Source organism: Triturus cristatus, chromosome 8 (assembly GCF_964204655.1).
Source record: "Triturus cristatus chromosome 8, aTriCri1.1, whole genome shotgun sequence".
NCBI lineage: Eukaryota > Metazoa > Chordata > Amphibia > Caudata > Salamandridae > Triturus > Triturus cristatus.
In genome coordinates, this window is record NC_140591.1 from 1,201,273,927 (window position 1) to 1,201,294,112 (window position 20,186).

At 45.0% G+C, this 20,186-nt stretch overlaps 1 protein-coding gene across 3 annotated transcripts in view; it reads right to left on the reverse strand.

Annotated features, from left to right (window-relative positions):
• Positions 1-2,457: 2,457 nt before the first annotated feature.
• Positions 2,458-20,186, reverse strand: part of LOC146805609 (inosine-uridine preferring nucleoside hydrolase-like) — a 139,333-nt gene continuing 121,604 nt past the window's right edge. For all 3 annotated transcript variants that reach the window (XM_085622891.1, XM_085622892.1, XM_085622893.1), the window contains one exon: positions 2,458-2,873. In XM_085622891.1, coding sequence (XP_085479017.1) covers positions 2,562-2,873 — 312 coding nt within the window. In that variant the 3' untranslated portion in view covers positions 2,458-2,561. The remainder of the gene's footprint in view (positions 2,874-20,186) is intronic.

Here is a 20,186-nt window from a genome sequence, read left to right on the forward strand (position 1 = left end):
ATCTCTTCTTTTGGCCTTACCAGTGGGTTTCTGGCGAGCTTCCTAAGGTGCTCCTCTGCAGGTCCTTCAACTTCTTCGAGAACCACATGTGGGCTGGAGCGGGGCTTTGATTCTACAAACACAAACTTCAAACTGCTTCTCATTCAAACAGGCACATGAGACACACACAAGGAATTTGCTGTAGCGTTGCAAACTTCCAGCTAGATCAGTCTCGATTCTTTGGGGCACAGATCCCGCATTCGTCGCCAGTTGTAGCATCCTCCCCAGCCCCGGAACATGCAAATCAATACACCACACACAGAGCTCTGGATTGTATCTATTCCTCAGCATACAATCTCACTCTGCTCTCTGATTACATCATAGCCATTAATAACATCCCAACAAGTTACCTACTTCCTCTCCTAAATCCACCCAGAATCGCAGGGTTCCTAGCACAACTAGTCTCACAACACTATAATGATGTCAGTGCATAGAGCTGGCAGTCTTTCAGTGGCCTGAGTAAGACAGACCCAACGTGGAGCTGTACAATGCCACCTCCCGGTGCACAAGGGAATTGCTATTGAAGTTTCTGGATCCAATCTGGCACTGGGGAAATTCAAAATGTGCAATCTGCAGATAGATAAAGTCTCTACAGAACAGGTGTTACTGAAGGTAAGTAACTTGTTCATTTTTGCATCTACCTGATAGGATATGTATGTGCCACCGCTGCCTCAATAAAGCAGTGATCTGGCACAGATATTAGCAATGGCCAGTGTTACCCACTCAGTCCAGCATATGTTCCTCAGAATGGGGGACGTATTTGACCTAATGTTGGAACCTGACATCATTTAGCATATTTTGCATCTTCTAATACATTGGATTTATGTAGATTCATTTAGATATTAAAATATTCGTCTATGGTAATCTGTGTCATTTTTCTTGAAATATGGTTTTATATACAATAGGTACATAAATCAGGTAATATTTATTGCTTAACGGGGAACCTAAGCACACTTAGTGACTATCACTTTTAATGTATTACGTTTTCCGGGGTGCTCTGAATGGTCAAGTCACTCAAGCAGAATCATTCCAAACAAGAGATTAGTGTAGCTACACCATCTATCGCAGTCCCTCTGATTAAACAATGTTTCTGTGCTAGCAAGACAGAACAATATTTAATGGTTTTATATAGTCATCTACTCGTCCCCCTTACATGGTTTGGAAAGTCCAGTTCCCAGGTGAAGTCCTGCACCGGAGGACTTACTGCAATATGACATGTAAATGATCCCAGTTCATTCTTGCTGTTTCCCACGTCTCTCCTCCTGTAAGTGTACCATCTACTCATTAGTTGTGAAATCTCAGGATCAAGTCAACTAGTAATTGCACACCCATCCAAATCGCTGCCGCCCATGCTGCTGTTCCAACCTTCTTCATCCCTCCTGTCAATAACCTCTTGAATTAGCTTACTTAAATGGTGGCATGATCGATACGCATGCAAGACACTATCACTATTTTAGGGCATGTCACTAATCAGATTCCATCCTTTCCTTCCATCCACGGTGATTCTCTCAGTTACATCTGGATTTCTGAGAGAATGAAGCCTGTAAACAGTTTGATTATGCTCTAACAGACATGGGTGGGACCCTAAAACTATGTGATGATTCTTATACATCACCCTGTCTGTCTTCTGTTGAGTGATGTTCCTTCTCCTGCTCTTTATCTTTCCATGCTGCCTTGTATACCTGAGGTTTTGCATCTGTATTCAGTGATATTTGATTGTTTGTTTCCGGGCCAATGCAAATGTCGTAGACAAGCACGTTTCACCCATCATGTTGATAGTCTACCACAATATTGATTTTTAAATACTGTCCTGCCTAAATATTGACTACCATATTATTATGAGAGTAAGACTTTATAGGTAAGTATAGATGTATGTCTATTTCAGAATTTTTTCTCATAGTATATACCCCAAAGGCCCCTCATGTCATCCACTTCCCATTTAGAAATGATCCCTAAAATAAAGAAATCCAGATTGGGTGGCAGAACTTTTACCCATCTCGCCATTAGGCTATGAAATTCTCTCTCTTTACCCTTAAAATCCCAACATAGTCTTCCTTGTTTCAGAAAGTCACTAAAAACCTGGTTGTTTCCACCATCAGCGATTTCGTTTTTTTCTCCTTTCCTGCTGTTTCGAAAGACCCGCTTCAGTGCTAAGACACGGTATAAACGAGCTTCATAAAATCTCATTCATTCATTATCTCCACAACTAGGTACCTTAAAAATATTTGTACTGTCAAGGAGTAAATCTGTTCCTATTCATTACCTTTACAATGTTCTGGTAGATGATATTCTGGATACAATTTATTGCAAGACCATATTTTGTCATTTGATATTGTCACACACATCCATCATGTTCCTTCAGATTGGATTTATGCAGTGCTCTGCAATTCTGGACCATTTTATTGAATATCAACACGATTCAAAGATAAGAACATTGGGAAGCTTTATTGCAACTACTGTTTGACAGGGGAGTTTTCTTGTAGTGTTTGTCAATGTCAATCGCCTCCCCTCACCAGCATTCGTTACTTAAGAGCAGCCATCATGAAATTTTCAAACTTCTCTACATCACATTTCTTCATCAAGAACGCTTTATGTTTTTTCTTCAGTCGGTCCATTACATCAAGGACCAGCATTCCCCGGGTAAATTCTCCCCGCAAATCCACATGCACGCCACACTCCAGGTACTCGGTGATGATGCTGTCATCGATAGCAGCAGCCATGGCATAAGAATCAAAGCACACAAAGCCTAAAGCACTCAGTTGTGCCTTAGTTATTATTCTCTTCATGAACTTGGCTTTCACACTATCTTGGTTTATCCAATTTTCAAAAAATTCCTGCAACAAGCAAAGGATAAAGAGGTCATACATCAACTGTGTGCCTACAGATACTTTGTCTCTAGAAATGCTTTGACATTTTACTGGCATTAAGTGGTCTGTTTCAATTCTTCTTAATTTGAAATAGGCATGTGGAAATGTACCTTTATTAATAAATTCTCACTTTATTCAACAGTACAAAGAACACATCAATGAACTATTCTGATTGTACATACAAAATGCGAAGCAGTAACTCCATAAAGTGCTACAGAAAAGATAATCGCCTGTTTGCGCATGAAGTGACATCTGGTCTCTTCAAAATATAAAAAGCATAATAGAATGCAACACGTGTTAGTGGGACTGTGGAAAGAAGCCAGCACTGCATGACATCGTACACTCTTATGTTGGTCATGCCCACCATTTCAGCAGTGGTCTCAGTGTGCCTCGTTTGTTGCTTGCATGTTACATGTAACTCCATCAATAATCACACTCAAAACAGCTAATCTGAATAGCTATTACAGATTACACAAAGTGTAAAAGATTTAACAGTCCACATGACTATTTTGTGGCTAACAAACACAATTACCCTCTCTTGAATTGGTGCAAAGAAATACTACAGAGGGGGAGATTTACCAACTTTTCATGTAGCGCACTGCTGCAGCCGCAAATGCTGCGCAACTTGAAAAGGGGAGTGGAGAAGAGCACCCTATTTACTAAAATAAGGCACTATCCTCCCCTCTCACTAGCGCCAGTGCTGAAATCAGCTGCTGTCTGCCACGGAGACACCTTTGCGCCATGGTACAAGGGTGTCTCCGTGAGTCTTAGCATAGTATTTTCTACTGGAAGGGAATCCTTCCAGTACAAAACTTATGCTGAGACTCACTTCAAACCTTTTCCCTCCTTGTATGCGTGCTGTACAGTGCAGCACACATGCAAAGTTGGAAAAGGAAGGAGAAATTAAAGCATTGAAAATGGCGCTGTTTTCTCACGCTAAACCCAATCTACTTCTTGGGTGGTTGCATGGGAACGCCCATGCTCCACCCTAGGTACGCCCCTAAGGCGCAAAGTAATGCTAAGCAGCGTGCGCTGCTTCGCGTTACTTTTCCGTTATTTTTTTAGCACTAAACAAGTTTAGCACTGGAAAGTAAATTGAAAAAAAAAAGATTTTACGCTGAGTTGCGTTACTTTTGTGACACACACAGGGCCCAAAATCTTAGTAAATCTCCCCTAGAGTGTACTGCATCTAAATTGTAGAGTAGGCTTAAGGCTCCGAGGGTGAAGAATCCTTGAAGTTTGTTTGGGAACATTTTTTATGAGATTTTGTGTAAGTCACAGTGAAAGTGCATAGAGTAAATACGTGATTCTCTCATATACCAAACTTCTGGTGCTAAACTGGTTCGTACTTTTGTGTCTTTTTTTTTTTGCTTAGAACAGAAGGAAGCTTAGTATCCAGAGTACTAGAATCTAAGATACAAGCTTTGGCAATGCAATAGGTCTAGCTTTAAAAGAATGTTGTATGGTAATACAAAACATTACAAGTAAATAGCATTGGAATGAATATGTATTTGTGTGGAAACAAAGAACTGTAGAATTATATTGTTGTAGGTTAAAATGCCAGGAGACAGTAGCCCTGTCACACCAGACATAAAACTCCATGCAGGTTAAAGACTGCCCTCCTTCTCTCTGTTTTGCTACCATAGAAAAACAACATAAATTACTTAGTTATCGAAAACACATTAACAGCATTCCAATGTCATGTGTGTGCCCCTGAAAGTCCTAGCTGACACCGCTCGATAAATAAACAGAATGATCACAGCTGCGTGGAGGGCAAGCCCATTTTTGTGGAAGCACACAACTGCTGCCCAATCAGAACATGTACTTCTGGCTCCCAAAACGTGGGCGGAGTCAAATCCCCTCTCTAGTAATGCTCACAACATTGTATGGGGACAGCTGTGCAGTCAAGCCAGACCATAAAAATGGAGGACACTTGAATCATTAGATTGAACACCAATCAGTAGTTCTATGACTCTTTCACATCGTTCGTGTGACTATTCAGTTTGTTTTTGGTTGTAATTGGATACAATCCATTTTTCTGGCAGAATAAGTTTCAAAAAGGCAGTACAATTCTTTATCTAACAAAGTGAGACTCAGTAAGCTGACACGTGTTTTCCTTCCTCCTTCCGGTTCATTTGGTCTGACGTTTCTGGAGGCTGTCAAACAGTCTCTAAATATTTTTCATATTAGGGTTAATCTAGCGGTTCAGAACCTATTTCGTGGATTCTCCGTCAAAGTAAAGTGAAGAGCTGTATCTTGCATTTACTATGTGGCCCAAGTATGTGGATAATCACAAATTCAAAGGTATTTCCTTACTGTGGAGTTGTAAAATCCAGACTCAAATTAACGGAGCACATTGGGCAACTGACTGGTCCATGGCACTTGTGGACACATGGCATTTATTGCCATACCGAACCGAGGTAGGCTTTTATGAGATGAGTGAATTTAAAGTACAAGCCTATAATTCATATGTTACTCCTGGTTTGAATGTATTTATATGAGCGACGAAAGGAATATGCTACTTACTAGTATGCATCTGTTCTTGGCATGTAGAGCTGCAGATCTGTACACTTTTGCATAGATCGCCATCTGGTGTTGGGCCCGGATGTTTGCAGTTTGTTTTTCTTCTTGGACAGTCTTTGGAAGTCACGAGTTCGGTGACTCCTCCTTCGGTCCGTACTGCGCATGGGCTTCGGCTCCATCCTCAGATTGTTTTTCGCCAGCAGGGAAAAGATGGAGTGTAGTGATAACAGTAAGAAACCCATGTGTGTTGTATCTAAATAAGATAGACTGGAACGGATACAGGTAGCCGGGGAGGCGGGTTGGCGTGTACAGATCTGCAGCTCTACATGCCAAGAACAGATGCATACTGGTAAGTAGCATATTCCGTTCGAGGCATATGAGCTGCAGATTGTACACTTTTGCATAGATTATATAGCAGTACCCAGCCCTAGCGGCGACCACCGGCATCCATTGCAGCGGTTTGAAATAGTGTCTTTAGTACAGCCTGGCCCACACTAGCTTGTTGCTTGGAATGCACGTCTACACAGTAATGTTTCGTGAAGGTGTGCGGAGTTGACCATGTGGCTGCTTTGCAGATGTCATCTAAGGGTATGTTCCCTAGAAAAGCCATAGAAGCCCCTATCTTTCTTGTAGAGTGGGCTTTAGGTGGAACAGATAATGTTCTTTTTGCTTTGTGATAGCAAATTTGTATGCACTTTACAATCCACTTAGCTATCCCTGATTTAGAGATGGGGTTGCCTTTATGCGGTGGAGAGAAGGAGACAAACAATTGTTTGGTCTTCCTGAAAGGTTGCGTTCTTTGTATGTAGTACAACAAAGCCCTTTTAAAATCAAGTGTATGTAGAGCCCTTTCCGCAACAGATTGAGGTTGCGAGAAAAAAAACGGTAATTCTACCGATTGATTAAGATGGAAGGGGGAAATGACATTGGGCAGAAATTTTGGGTTTGTACGAAGTATCACCTTGCTGTGATGTATCTGTAAAAAGGGTTCTTGTATAGTGAACGCTTGTATTTCACTAACCCTTCTAAGAGAAGTGATAGCTATGAGGAAAGCTGTTTTCCAGGTGAGGAACTGTAGCTCACATTTATGCATTGGTTCGAAAGGCGGACCCATGAGCCGTGTAAGAACTACGTTTAGATTCCATACAGGGGAAGGTGGTGCCCTTGGTGGAATTACTTGTTTTAGGCCTTCCATAAAGGCTTTAATAGCGGGCACTCTGAACAGTGATAAATGCTGTCTGTTTTGCAGGTAAGCAGCGATTGCTGCTAGGTGTAGACGTATGGATGAATATGCCAGGTTACACCTTTGAAGATGGAGCAGATAGCATATGATGTGCTGTATGGATGCATCTAAAGGGTTGATTGTATTGTTACGGCAGTAAACAACAAATCTCTTCCACTTTGCGGCATAGCATGCTCGAGTGGTAGGACGTCTGGCTTCCTTGATAATGTTCATGCAATCAGGGGGAAGGTTAAGGTATCCAAATTCTAAGATTTCAGGAGCCAGATCGCAAGGTTGAGCTGAGCTGGGTCCGGGTGCCTGATTTCTCCATGGTTCTGTGTTAGGAGGCATGGGGACAGGTGCAGTTTTTGATGTGGTACTACCGATAGCTGTAGTAGTGTGGTGTACCACGGCTGCCTGGCCCATGTTGGGGCTACCAGAATGAGTGTGAGGGAGTGCTGTTGTAGCTTCCTTACCACTAATGGAATTAGCGGGAGAGGTGGAAAGGCGTATGCAAATTTGCCTGACCAGTTCATCCATATCGCATTGCCTTTGGACAATGGGTGTGGGTATCTGGCGGCGAAGCTTGGGCATTTTTTGTTTTCGTGGGTGGCGAAGAGGTCTATCTGAGGATGCCCCCACTTGTGGAAGAATGGGCGAAGAACTTGTGGATGCAGTTCCCATTCGTGCATTTGCTGCGTTTGTCTGCTGAGCAGATCTGCCATGGTGTTTTGTATGCCTGGGACGTGCTGTGCCAGGAGAAAGATTTTTTGTGGAATTGCCCATCTCCATATGCTCTGTGCTAAGCGGGAGAGCTGGGGAGAGTGTGTCCCCCCCTGTTTTTGAATATAATACATCGCAGTCATATTGTCTGTGCCAATGAGGACTGCTTTGGCTGAAATTTGTTTCTGAAAGGATTTCAGGGCTAGAAAGATCGCCAATAACTCCAGATGGTTGATGTGGAGTAATTTTTGCTGTGGCGTCCATAGACCTTGCACTGTGAGGTGTAGAAGGTGCGCTCCCCAGCCGGAGAGCGATGCGTCCGTTGTTAGAATCACCTGAGGAACCGGGTCCAGGAACGGCCGCCCTTTGGAAAGGTTTGTGGTGTTCCACCACTGCAGAGAGTGATGGGTGCGGCCGTCCACCAACACCAGATCCGTCAGCTGTCCCTGGGCCTGGTTCCACTGCCGTGCTAGGCACTCTTGGAGTGGACGCATGTGGAGTCTTGCATGGGGCACTATGAAAATGCAAGATGCCATCATCCCTATTAGCTTCATAAACACTCGTGCTGGGAGAGAGTGTTGAAGAGTGAATGTTTGGCGCAAGGCTTGTATGCTTGCGATTCTGGCTGAATTGGGATAGGCTATAGCCTTGGAGGTGTCTATAGTGGCCCCGAGATATTGCTTTGTGTGAGATGGTATGAGGTGGGACTTTTGATGGTTCACCGTGAAGCCTAGCTGGTGGAGCAGTTGGATGGTGCTGTTTGTATGTTGCACACATTGGCCGTAGGATGCGGCTTTTATGAGCCAGTCGTCCAAGTAAGGGAAGACGTGAATGTGTTGTCTTCTGAGGTGAGCTGCTACTACCGCTAGGCATTTGGTAAACACCCGTGGTGCGGTTGTGACCCCGAAGGGGAGAACCTTGAATTGGTAATGCTGACCGTCCACCACAAACCTGAGGTACTTCCTGTGAGAAGGGTGTATTGGAATATGAAAGTATGCGTCTTTCAAGTCCAGTGTAGTGAGAAAGTCTCCCTGACAGAGGAGTGGGAGAACTTGTTGGAGGGTCACCATGTGGAAATGGTCCGAATGTATGTATGCATTTAGAGGCCGGAGGTCTAGAATGGGCCGTAGGGCCTCGTCTCTCTTTGGGAATAGAAAATACAGAGAGTAGACCCCTAGATTTTGCTGATTGACGGGGACCTGCTCTATAGCTTTTTTTTGGAGGAGGGAGATTACCTCCTGTTTGAGCAGTATGGTGTGTTCTTGTGACATTGTACGGTGCCTGGGTGGAATATTGGGTGGGGTAGATGTTAGTTCGAGACTGTAGCCTGACTGAACGATTTGTGTCATCCATTTGTCTGATGTTATGGTCTCCCAGGTGTGAAGAAAATGTTGTAGCCTGCCCCGACTGGAGTGGAATGGTCTGGGGTAAGCGGGGGAAAGCCATAGGGCGGGTGGTGTGGGAGAACGATTGTTGTTGGTTTTGCCCCTGCCTTTATTATTGTTTCCTCTATAACCAGCTCTCTGATAGCCCTTTGAGAAGGTATTCTGAGGAGGGGACTTGTAGGAAGTAGAGGCGTTATCGGCAGAGTAACCTCTGCCTGTGCCCCGAAAGGAGGAACGACGAAATGAACGTCTAGGGGTATGGGATTGTAATGCCCCCATAGACTTTGCCATATCCGTGTCCTTTTTCATTTTCTCCAATGCTTCGTCCACCTTTGGACCAAATAGGTGTTGTTGGTCAAAGGGGTGATTTAATATAGATGCCTGGACTTCTGGCTTAAACCCTGAGATTCTGAGCCAGGCATGACGACAAAGCAAAACACTGGTGTTTATCGCTCGAGAAGCTGTGTCTGCTGCGTCGAGGGCACATTTAATTGAGGTATTGGTGACGAGCTTTCCCTCCTGTATTAGCTCCTGAGCCCTGTGTTTATGTTTGTCTGGGAGGTGTTGCATGATAGCCTCCAGTTCATCGTAATGTGCTCTATCATAACGTGCAAGCAGAGCTTGTGTGTTGGCAATGCACCACATATTCGTGGCTTGCGAGGCAGTGCGTTTACCAGACGCATCTAAGAGCTTTGACTCCTTATTTGGTGGCGGAGCCTCCCCTGAGGATTGAGAGTTAGACCGCTTCCTAGCTGTGGATACCACCAATGAGTCCAAGGGAGCAGGTCCTTTAATATATGCAGGATATGTGGGGGCTGCTTTATATTTTTTCTCTATCCTGGGGTTTAGTACCTTAGCTCTGACTGGGTCCTTGAACACCTCTGCAGCATGTTTGGTTACCCCTTTTAGCATGGGCAATATTGCTGAGGCCTTATCTTGTATGTCAAAAGTGTCCAGTAGGAAATCGTCCTCAACTGGCTCGCTATGTAATTCTACCCCATGGTAGTGTGCCGCCCGCAGTATTAAGTGGTGGAACCCCAGGGAGTCCTCTGGAGGAGACAGCCTGGATGGATAAATGTCATCCTGAGGCACATCTGGTACATCGGGGTTGTGGTAATCCTCCCATGGGTCTGGTGTCCCTGGAGGTGTGGGGTCTATTGGGGCGTCTGCCGGGTCATAATCTGGATCTCCATAATCAGGGTCTGGAGATGGGGTTGGAGAGCGGTGAGGCAAAGGTGGTGGAGATATGGGGGGTGGAGGAGGTGGAGAAAGTGGAGGAGGTGGTGGGGAGGGTACTCTGAAGGGGGATGTGGCAGAGTCCTTCCGTTTTGGCGGTGGAGGAGGATCTGGCTTGTGTAAATGTCTTCTTTTGGAAGACAAAGTTAAATGACCAGTCTTTGGATCCTTTGTTAAAGTTTTTTGATAAGGATCAGGCGTAAATAGTTCTTCTGGCACCGAATCGTCTGTCGGTGCCGATGTTTTCGGAGCCGAGGGCTTCGATGGTTTCTCCATGCCATGCTTTTTCGGGGTCTCCGATTTCTTCGGTGCCAGGGCGGGCTTCGGCGCCGGAGCGTCGGTGCCGAGGGGCTTATGCTTATGCTTTATAGGCACCGAGAGTGCAGGTTTCGAGCCCGATGACTTCGGAGCCGAACCGGGCGTGGTTTTCTTCGGTGCCGAACGGTGTTTTTCGGCACCAGGAGTAGGCTGGCTCGAGCCCGAGCCGCCGGGAGACTTATGATGCTTCGACACCGGGCCCGAAGGTGGGGTGATAGAAGGTGTATGTTTGGTTTTCCCTAGGCCCGGAGGCGAAGGTGTAACCGGAGTCTCTTTTGGTGTGGGTACAGGGGGTAAAGTACTCACGACCCTCTGCGCCGGTGTTATCTTCCTCCTGCTCTGTGTGCTGCTGGCCCGATGCTCCGGTGTCGTCCCCGAAGATGTCGGGTGGAGCCGAAGTCGATGAGTGCGCCATGGTGCGTCGAGCTCTTCGATCCCGGATGGTCTTTTTCGATCGAAAAGACTTGCAGGCGGGGCAGTCTCGAGCCTCGTGTTCGGGAGAGAGGCAGAGGTTACACACCTGATGGAGGTAGGTGTGGGGAAATTTAGACCCACATTTTGGGCACTTTTTGAAGGGAGTCCTTTCCATCGGCCGAGACCGGAGTCGAGGGAGGCCCGTAGGCCGGTGCCGATGTCTGGAATCGAAAAGTGCCGCCGAGAGAGATGAAGAAGATGATTTTTCTTAAGAATCTCGATGGACGAGGATTTTCCGTCGAAGGTCGAACTGGAAAGGTTCGAAGCCGGAGCACGAAGTATCACATCCGAGCCCGATGGCGGAAATAAACAATCTGAGGGTGGAGCCGAAGCCCATGCGCAGTACGGACCGAAGGAGGGGTCACCGAACTCGTGACTTCCAAAGACTGTCCAAGAAGAAAAACAAACTGCAAACATCCGGGCCCAACACCAGATGGCGATCTATGCAAAAGTGTACAATCTGCAGCTCATATGCCTCGAACACGCATTTTCATTTTCTCATGACTCAGACAGAACCATGCGTCAGAGTTTCACCACAGCACTGCAACAACTTTTTGGTTTGGACTATGATCAAAGTCAACCACTTTTGGTGATGACAAAGGAGATTATAAGGATTATCCCCCCCCCCCCCCATCCCCCCCCCCAGTAGCTGGACCTTTAGGAGGCCATTGGGTTAGATACTTTATCAGACACTGGATTGTGTTCTCCCACTACCCAATGAATCGAAGAGAGTGGTTCCTTTGTGGTGATGATGTGACGAGCAGTGGGGGTCTCAGACCTACAGCTGCTAACTATGATGGTGAAGCCTAATGTGTTGGCAGAAGTTCTGCAACTTTGACAGACTTCCTCTGAACCTCATCTACTGTTCAAGGAGGCCCTGAGTGACATCTTAATGAGCACCTGGTATAAAGCTTGTTCCGGACCAACAGTCAGGTTGTCAGATGTGATAGGCTGGCGGCAGGCAACTTTGATTTTTTTGATGCAACATCTTATGCTACAAAATCTGTTGGTTCAGGCTTCCACCAGAAACAATGAAATGAAATGAAAATGAAATGAAAGTTTCTGAAGTGCACTATACCTGAGGGTGTCAAGTTGCTAAGCCAGTCTAGCACATAAGCCTAAAACGGGAGGATAGGGACTTCCATGAACTAGGAGGAAAAAAGCCAAGTTTTTTTATTTCTATGGAAAGCTGACATTTTTACGCCGCCTTTAATATATAATGGTAAAGAATTCCAGGGTTTGGCTGTAGCATAGGAGAAAAAGTACCCACCCCATCTGGCTTTGCAGATCACGAGGACTACAACCTTCCATCTAGAAGCCAATGTGGGTGGCCTGTTTGGCACATAACACTGGAGAGTTGGCTGAACAAGCTGCGGTCCGTTTTGGTGCAGTGCCAGAAAAGCTATGCACAGCCCTTTAAAATCCCTCACTTCTTCACTGGGGAAACAGTGAAGGGCCCGCAAACCCTCAGCCAAAGAAAGATGTTTAGGAATGTTTAGAATAAGGCATACTGTGGCATTGTGAATAATCTGCAGCTTGTTCAGTGATGATTTATTGCTATTCAAGAATAAAGCATTACAATAATCCAAATGAGAAGAGATCAGGGCCACAGCCACTGATGTACGGAGCTCTCATGGGATAAACTGGAAAACCTTTTTCAATGATCTGATGATTTAGAAACAATTCTCAAAAGAACCCCAAGGTTTTTAGCTGATTCCACTGGGGTAGGTAAAGGAACACACAATTTAGGCTACCAGAGTTCAGACCAAATGGTTGCTGAGCCCTAAAAACCAAGATCATGGTTTTGTCCGTATTAAGTTTGAGGAAGTTGTCTTTCATTCAATTACTGATTCCTGCCATGCAGTTCTTAAACGTTTGTGCCACAAAGGGTACACTGTCTTATTGACACAATTATTTAAGTATCATCTGTATAAGGTGGGACCTGAAAGCCAAAAGAGGTTCTCCTGGTCTAAATTTGGTTTCTTCAACAGAGGGATAACAATGGCTTCACTCCAGAGGCTAGGAAAGACTCCTGACTCCAGGGCCTTACTAAAAGTCCAGCAGGGTGGACACCACTTCATTCCCAATGACTCCACCAGACAGAGTTGAAAAGAATTGGTGTAAGGGGAAATTGATGTTTTTCTCAACCATTCTAGCCCTCTGGTCAGTCAATGCCAGCAGAAGAGATATTACCACATGCTATGTGACTTGGTTGGCAAAATCTTGCTGCCAGTCCCAGAGGAGTCTCAGGCATACCTGGCTCAAACTATCAAAGATTGTCAGGATGTGGCAAAATTTGTTATCATTTCTGGACTGGGGACTTCTGACTGCTTGGGCAGAGCAACTGGCACCAGTGTGGTGCTTCGGTATTTTGATGGGATGAGATCCACAGGCTTATTGGTAACCTGCAGGCCTCTTTAATGGAGATGCCATTTGATGGGTCACGCCAGTGGGGAGAAGGCAGATTCAGCACTGAATCGCTTTCAAGAATGCCTGGCAATGACTCATTCCTAAGGCCATTCCACTCTGGTATAGCAGCACTATCAACAATGTCATTCCTTTTGTGGCTACTTCAGAGGTTTGCAATACTGATAATGCCAAGGCCCACCGCCTCCACAACAGGCATCCCTGTCCATTCAGGATTGGAAAAAAGGGATCTAGCAGACAACGTCAAGACAAACAAGAGCAACAAACTATCCAGTTCCTTGCCCCTGCAGGATCATCCTCTAGGGTGCTTTAATTTGCCCTGTAGTGACACGCAACCACCCGGTGGGAGCCAACAATAAACATTTCCTCCAAGGGTGGCAAAGTTTAATATACAACAGATGGGTCCTTCAGATCGTTCAACGAAGCTATGCCCTGCCACTCTTTTCGACCTGCTGCATCTTCCACCCACATCAGAGCATCTTGATCTTGCAGAGAAGCCCTGTTCATCTTGATTCAAGATGTTTAGCATCTTTTGGCCAAAGAAGCCATAGAGAGGGTTCTTAACCATAGAAATAGGGACGGGCTGTTACTCCTGCTATTTCCTCGTGTCAAAGGAGGATGGAGGCCTTTGCCTATTTTGTATCTCCGCCCTCTGAACACCTTCTTGCAGGAAGACAAATACAAGATGCTCACTTTGACCCAGATTCGCTCTACCCTAGAACCAACTACAGGATATTGACTTTCATGTCCCTACTTGTGTTCCCAGTTAAGCGAGGAACATGTGCTCTCCTTCAGCCTCAGCAGTGCCCCATCAGTGGTCAGGAAAGTGATGGCAGTAGTGGCAGCATATCCTCAGAGATTGGGCATACCAGTCTTCCCTAGCTGCTAAAAGCTCATTAGTCAGTCGTATACCACCTCCAGACAACATGGAACTTCTTAACTTAATTGGGGTTCACTATCCTTGTGCTGTAGTCACACCTGATTCCTTCACAAAGGCTTACTTTAATAGGGGTAATTCTGGATATGGTTCTGTTTCAGGCCTTCCCTCCCTGATAACGAGCACAGGACATTCTGGCTATATGATTTAGATGTTTCAGCCTCTGTCCTGGAATTCAGCTAGAGTGGGTCTAAGACCTCTTAGCCTCCTGCATCCTGCTCGTTTGCCATGCCAGGTGACATATGGAGGCTCTGTAGTGGGCCTGAAGTCTCAGTAGGCCCAGCACCAGACAGGGGAACCTATTGGATTCCATCCAGGGTGTCCGAGGACACAGCAAATTATCTGCAGTGGTTGCTGCTTGACCATAATTAGGTGGGTGGTAGACCCCAGTCGAAAACCACCTCGTGGAACCTTTGAATGTCAGGGTAGACAAAATCAGTCGTCAGTAACTGGTGGATGATTAAGTTTTCAAGAAGACTCTCTCTCAGAGACGCATTCCAGATAGAATGCAGCATGAGACTCTTGTATGCCATTCCACCGCTGCCTCTACTTCTTAAGAGTTTTGAAGAAGATAAAGAATTACAAGTTCCAAGCCATCCCAGTGTCTCCTGATTAGGTAAGGAGAGTGTGGTTTCCAAATCTTCTAGCGATGAGCATCTATTCCCTCATCAAGCACCTTTTCGGTCTGCAATCTCCTGTCTCAGTAGGGCAGGGTCCTGCACACAGGCCTGAGCAATATGCAACTCCATGCGGAGAGATTGAGCATTGGTAGTTGACAGCATTTGATCTTCATCACTGAGTTGTGGATGTCATCTTTGTTGCTATGCATCCTTCTAAAACACCTGTTTATGCCAGGCGCTGGTACAAGTTTCTGGCCAATTGTAGCACCTGCAATACAGACCCCCTACAGACCAAACTGTCAGATGTCTTGTTGTTTGTTTTATCCATGGCTCAGCAAGTGCTTGCAGTGGGCAACATGAAAGGGTATTTGTAGGGCATTTTTGCATTTACCACATAAGCCACCATTGTTCAAATCACCTGCTGTGATAAGGGTTTTAAAAGGTTTCACGCATACGTTTCCTGCCAAACCCTTTGTGATGCCACAGTGGGACCTTGATTTGGTCCTCACTTTCCTCATGTGCACTTCGTTCAAACTGTTGCACAGCTGTCCTGCGTGTCTCCTGACTATGACGACTGGTTTCCGTAACTTCTGCCGGACGTGTGAGTGTACTTAAACCTCTCTCAGTTCGGCTGCCTTATACACCCCCCACCCCACCCCCAGTTTAAGTGATGTTATGCACCAGGATGGGCTTTTTGCTCAAGGTTGTGACTGTTTTCATGTCAGGCAATCCATCACTTTACCAACATTTTTGGCTTCATCATCACCCCTTGAAAATGGAGGACAGACTGCACAGGCAGGACCCCAAGAGAGCTTTGAGCTTTTACATCGATCGTACCAAATACCATTGAGAGGATGATCAGGTTTTCGAGGGGTTCTCTGGAACAAGGCAGTGCAGAAAAGGACTCTATCAAGGTAGATAGTGATGATATCAATTTATAACATGCACAGCTACTCCAAGTAGTGTCCTATCGCCAAGCAGCGAGATAGGAATATGAAAGAGGCTTAGGCCTGCACAAACAGCCAAGTTTTATGTTTCTTCCTAAACATTGCTACATCACTTATCGCCCGCAGTGCCAGAGGAAGCTCATTCCGGGTTGTTAAAGCTAGGGATGCTAGAGACCTTCCTCTATCTGCAAAGTTAATTGGCTGATCTCAGCTGCCTATCGAGTTATAAAAACTAAATCTGGCACTGAGGTAGGAGAGCCTCAATTGATATAACATTGGCAACCAAGACTACTGTCTTATTTCACAACTTAAGCAGTAGTTATTGACACTTTTACAAAGATATGTACCTTACACAGTTGGTCATATGACATTAGACCAATTTACATATTTGTAATATATGCAACACATCACATGAGAATTATTTATGTTGAAGAAGTGTCACAGCGTCGACGTTTCGGTCTCTTAAAGTTCAATTCCTGAGACCATCATCAGGACTCAAGTTGCACCACGTATTTATACTTTCATGTGAAGCCTTTGGCTCACGTAATCCAATTCTTTATGAGAGCACTCAATATAAAGCGGCAACCTTCGTCTGCGCTTACACAATTTCGTCTACACCAAGTCAGCTCTCTTCGTACCGCTCGCCTAACAAATCCAGGCTTCTCGGATTTGTTAGGCGAGCGGTACGAAGAGAGCTGACTTGGTGTAGACGAAATTGTGTAAGCGCAGACGAAGGTTGCCGCTTTATATTGAGTGCTCTCATAAAGAATTGGATTACGTGAGCCAAGGCTTCACATGAAAGTATAAATACGTGGTGCAACTTGAGTCCTGATGATGGTCTCAGGAATTGAACTTTAAGAGACCGAAACGTCGACGCTGTGACACTTCTTCAACATAAATAATTCTCATGTGATGTGTTGCATATATTACAAATATGTAAATTGGTCTAATGTCATATGACCAACTGTGTAAGGTACATATCTTTGTAAAAGTGTCAATAACTACTGCTTAAGTTGTGAAATAAGACAGTAGTCTTGGTTGCCAATGTTAAAATTGAATGAAGTTTCTGTACGTAATTAATGAAAGGTGTTGAAAGATTCTAAAAAAGATTTATTTTCGATATAAAAAGGACACAAAATAATGAATTGTGGTCTTGTCTGAGTTCCTTGAAATGAGGTTCACTTCGGTGACGATTCAATTGACAAATATAAGTTAAATAAATCCTCAAGGTTTATTTTTGTGTCAAGATATTATACCCAATCCCTTGGGGTTTAGTGGGTTGCCCTATTGTTGTGTACATCAATTGATATAAGGCATCATGTACTAAGGAAAAAGCCTTGAATTTGACTCTTTCCCTAATGGGCAGCCAATGAAGTGCACGCAAATGTGGAGAAATCAGTGTTCTCATAGGAACATATAGCAGGAGACGTGCTGCCGCATTGTGGTTCACTTGGAGTCTGTCCATCAGGTACTCCGGTAAGCCAAAAATATAATACATTACTGTAGTCAATTCTGGATGTTATTAGTGCCTAAATGACCGTTTTCTTTGCTGAAAAGATAAAAAAGGCAGAAATGTCTTTAGGGATCACATAATTATCTAAAACAAGTGTCTACCAACCCTTTTACTTGAGGCCTAAGGGACACCCTGTTATCAAATATGAGACCCAAATTTTACCTGAGTCTTTCTGTGGTCTTGGGAGAGAGTTTCATCTGGCCAAAAGGTTTACCAGAAATCTGGTGGGATCTTCCCAAAGAAGAGAATTTCTGTATTCTCTTCATTCCATTTGAGTTGAGCAGTTGCTAACCAATGAAAAACAGCTGTCAGCCAACTTTTAATCTGTACGCCCTTCAACTCAATTACCTTGTCCCAAGAGAAAGACCTATGCATTGAGATCTGCTATGCATTGCCTAGAAGCAGCCTCTGGACAGATTGACAGCCCATTCCACCAGGGGCATGGCTGCTACCACTGCGTTGTCAAGTGGAGTGCCTATTCAGGATATCTCTCATGCCTCAACGTGGGAAACAGTGCACTTTTTCACAAAACACTACTGCCTTGACAGCCATGTCCGACGGGAAGGGTATTACATTCATTCAGTTCTGCAGGATGTTTTGATCTAAGCAATCCACCAACCCACCACTTTGGCAGGTACTGCTTTGGTATCTGTTCTAACAGTGACGAATCTGTGGTGAGTGATATCCATTAGAAGAACTTACCTTTGGCAACGCTCTTTCTGGTCGATACCCTATCAAACTGCAGATTGCTCACTGCCCTCCTACCTCTCAGATATCTAAAAAGATCCCAATATAGGAATCTGCACACTGTTATTGCGGAGCATTGTTGGCCTCCGCATCCAAGAGTGTGGACTGAATGGAGAAATAAACTGACGTCAGTAAGCAGAGTTGGCACTTATATACGGCTCCATTTGTCACTTCTGAGATGGAACGAAGACAGTTCGGAGCCACACAACACCACCTACTGTCTTTAAGATCCAATCTCATGCCTGAGGAAAATATGAAGGTGAGGAATCTGAAGTTAGAGTATCCACCAGAAAGAGCATTACCAAAGGTATGTAACTTGCTCTTCTGTCACCCATTCCATTTACCAAGGCAAATGTGGATAGAGCTCCTTAATGCAATGGACTCGCGGGAAACCCCGAAAGGTCGTACTCTGTTAGTCTACAGTCTCTAAGCATGGAACTATCATTATTGAGCCCTGCTAGTAACTGGAGGAAAGCTCAAAATGGCCTTAAAAGAAATGGCTGACTCAGTGTACTTGGGGTCCACATGCTAAGAGATGAGCACCTTCTGAACTGAGTGCTTATGTAGCTTTTGTGAGTCTCTGTAGGTGTTTGACAGCACAGCAAGAGGTGCAGGGTGGGATGCGTAATGGGCTGTGAACATACCTGGGATATTGTGGATCTCAGCCTGACTCACCCTTTCTCTACCCAGTGATTTAATCATAATCATAACAATTCAAGCTCGTCTGTGCTCCTGGATAGTCATCCGGTGGTGCCTAAGCAGAGGCACTGCTGGTGTCTGCATCCCTAGCATCTAGGTATCTTAGAAATACATAAATCTTCACAAAAGTGTAAAGCCTTCTATCTAATCTCAACAGGATCAACCTTCTTCTTTCATAGATGGGGAAACTCACCTTCTGTGCAAGGTGGGCATGCTGCCTCACAATGGTCTGTGCCCACAGAAATAATGCAGGTCTTTTTTCCAGCTGGCCAATAGATAAACCAGAATCTATCCATGCTTCTTAAATCTGGGTCCCTGCAGATAGTCATTGCACTTTACTGTGGGACTTCAATTCGGCCTGCATATCTTCTAAGTGTCCAGGGCCCTTTTTTTTTTTGGGGGGGGGGGGGGGCAGCAGTGGCAGATGATACTGCAAATTAGTTTTACTCACTCGTGGTCCAAAGGGTCTGCCCTCAGGATGGAACTGTGCTGGTGCCTGCACCGGAGGGTTTTACACACTGGTCACATGCACTGCATCCGTGCTGGGCCTCAGCAACACTTCCAGCTAATGAAAAGTGTCATGAGGGATGCGGGTCTGCTGCTGTTTCCACCCTGAAGGAAGCCCTGGGTGTACAAACTGCCACAGACCCACCCCTAATGCCTCTTTATGGTGACTAAATACCCCACCCATGCGCCAAAATGGAGGGTAAAGCAGGATCACCATTTACGCTTTACTCCAAAATTCCTTTGCTTCAAGTAATTTAACTGAGCAGACTATGTGAAAAGCTAGGCAATGCATTAGCAAGTAAATATCTTTGTTAAATAAATTACAGTTATTGTTAATTGAATATGTAAAATAACAAAATCAAAATGTTGGGACAGAAAAGTCACTCGCATGTTGACAAATGTGTACTCCTGCAATGAGTGCACCAACTACAATGATATCTGGATGTATGGTGCTGATTTTTGTGGTCATGGGCGAACACGGATCATGCGTGTGCGCCATGATATAGGCCTGTTTCACGGATTGCAAAATTTGTTTGACTGGGAGGGCTGACCAAAGCGCTACCCTCATGATGGTGAAATGCTACTGTCTTTACCAGGAGTGAAGTAGCACAAGTGCGGTCGTGGCAACATACCGTACAGTGATCACTGGGAGTAAACAGTCCTTTAAACTTGTCTCACTGGAGTAAAATCTACAGGTCCGATCATGTAACATTCTGCTGCTGTGTGCTTAAGTCATCCTTGATCTACACCAAGTTAGTATGTAGCGCTGCAAAGTGCATGTCGTTGCATTCATGTGCTGTGTGTAGGTGTGCCTGTGAGTGGTACAATACATGGAAGATTCGGAGTTCCATTTTGGGAGACCAGGGCTGACTGAAGGAGTATTAAGAGGCAGAGAACTCCCCCAGACAGATCTGTGGATCGCTGCATTCTAAGAGTTGAGTGGGACACACACTGGATGAAAGAAGAGCCAGGCTCTTCAGCACACTTCAAAGGGTGCTCTTT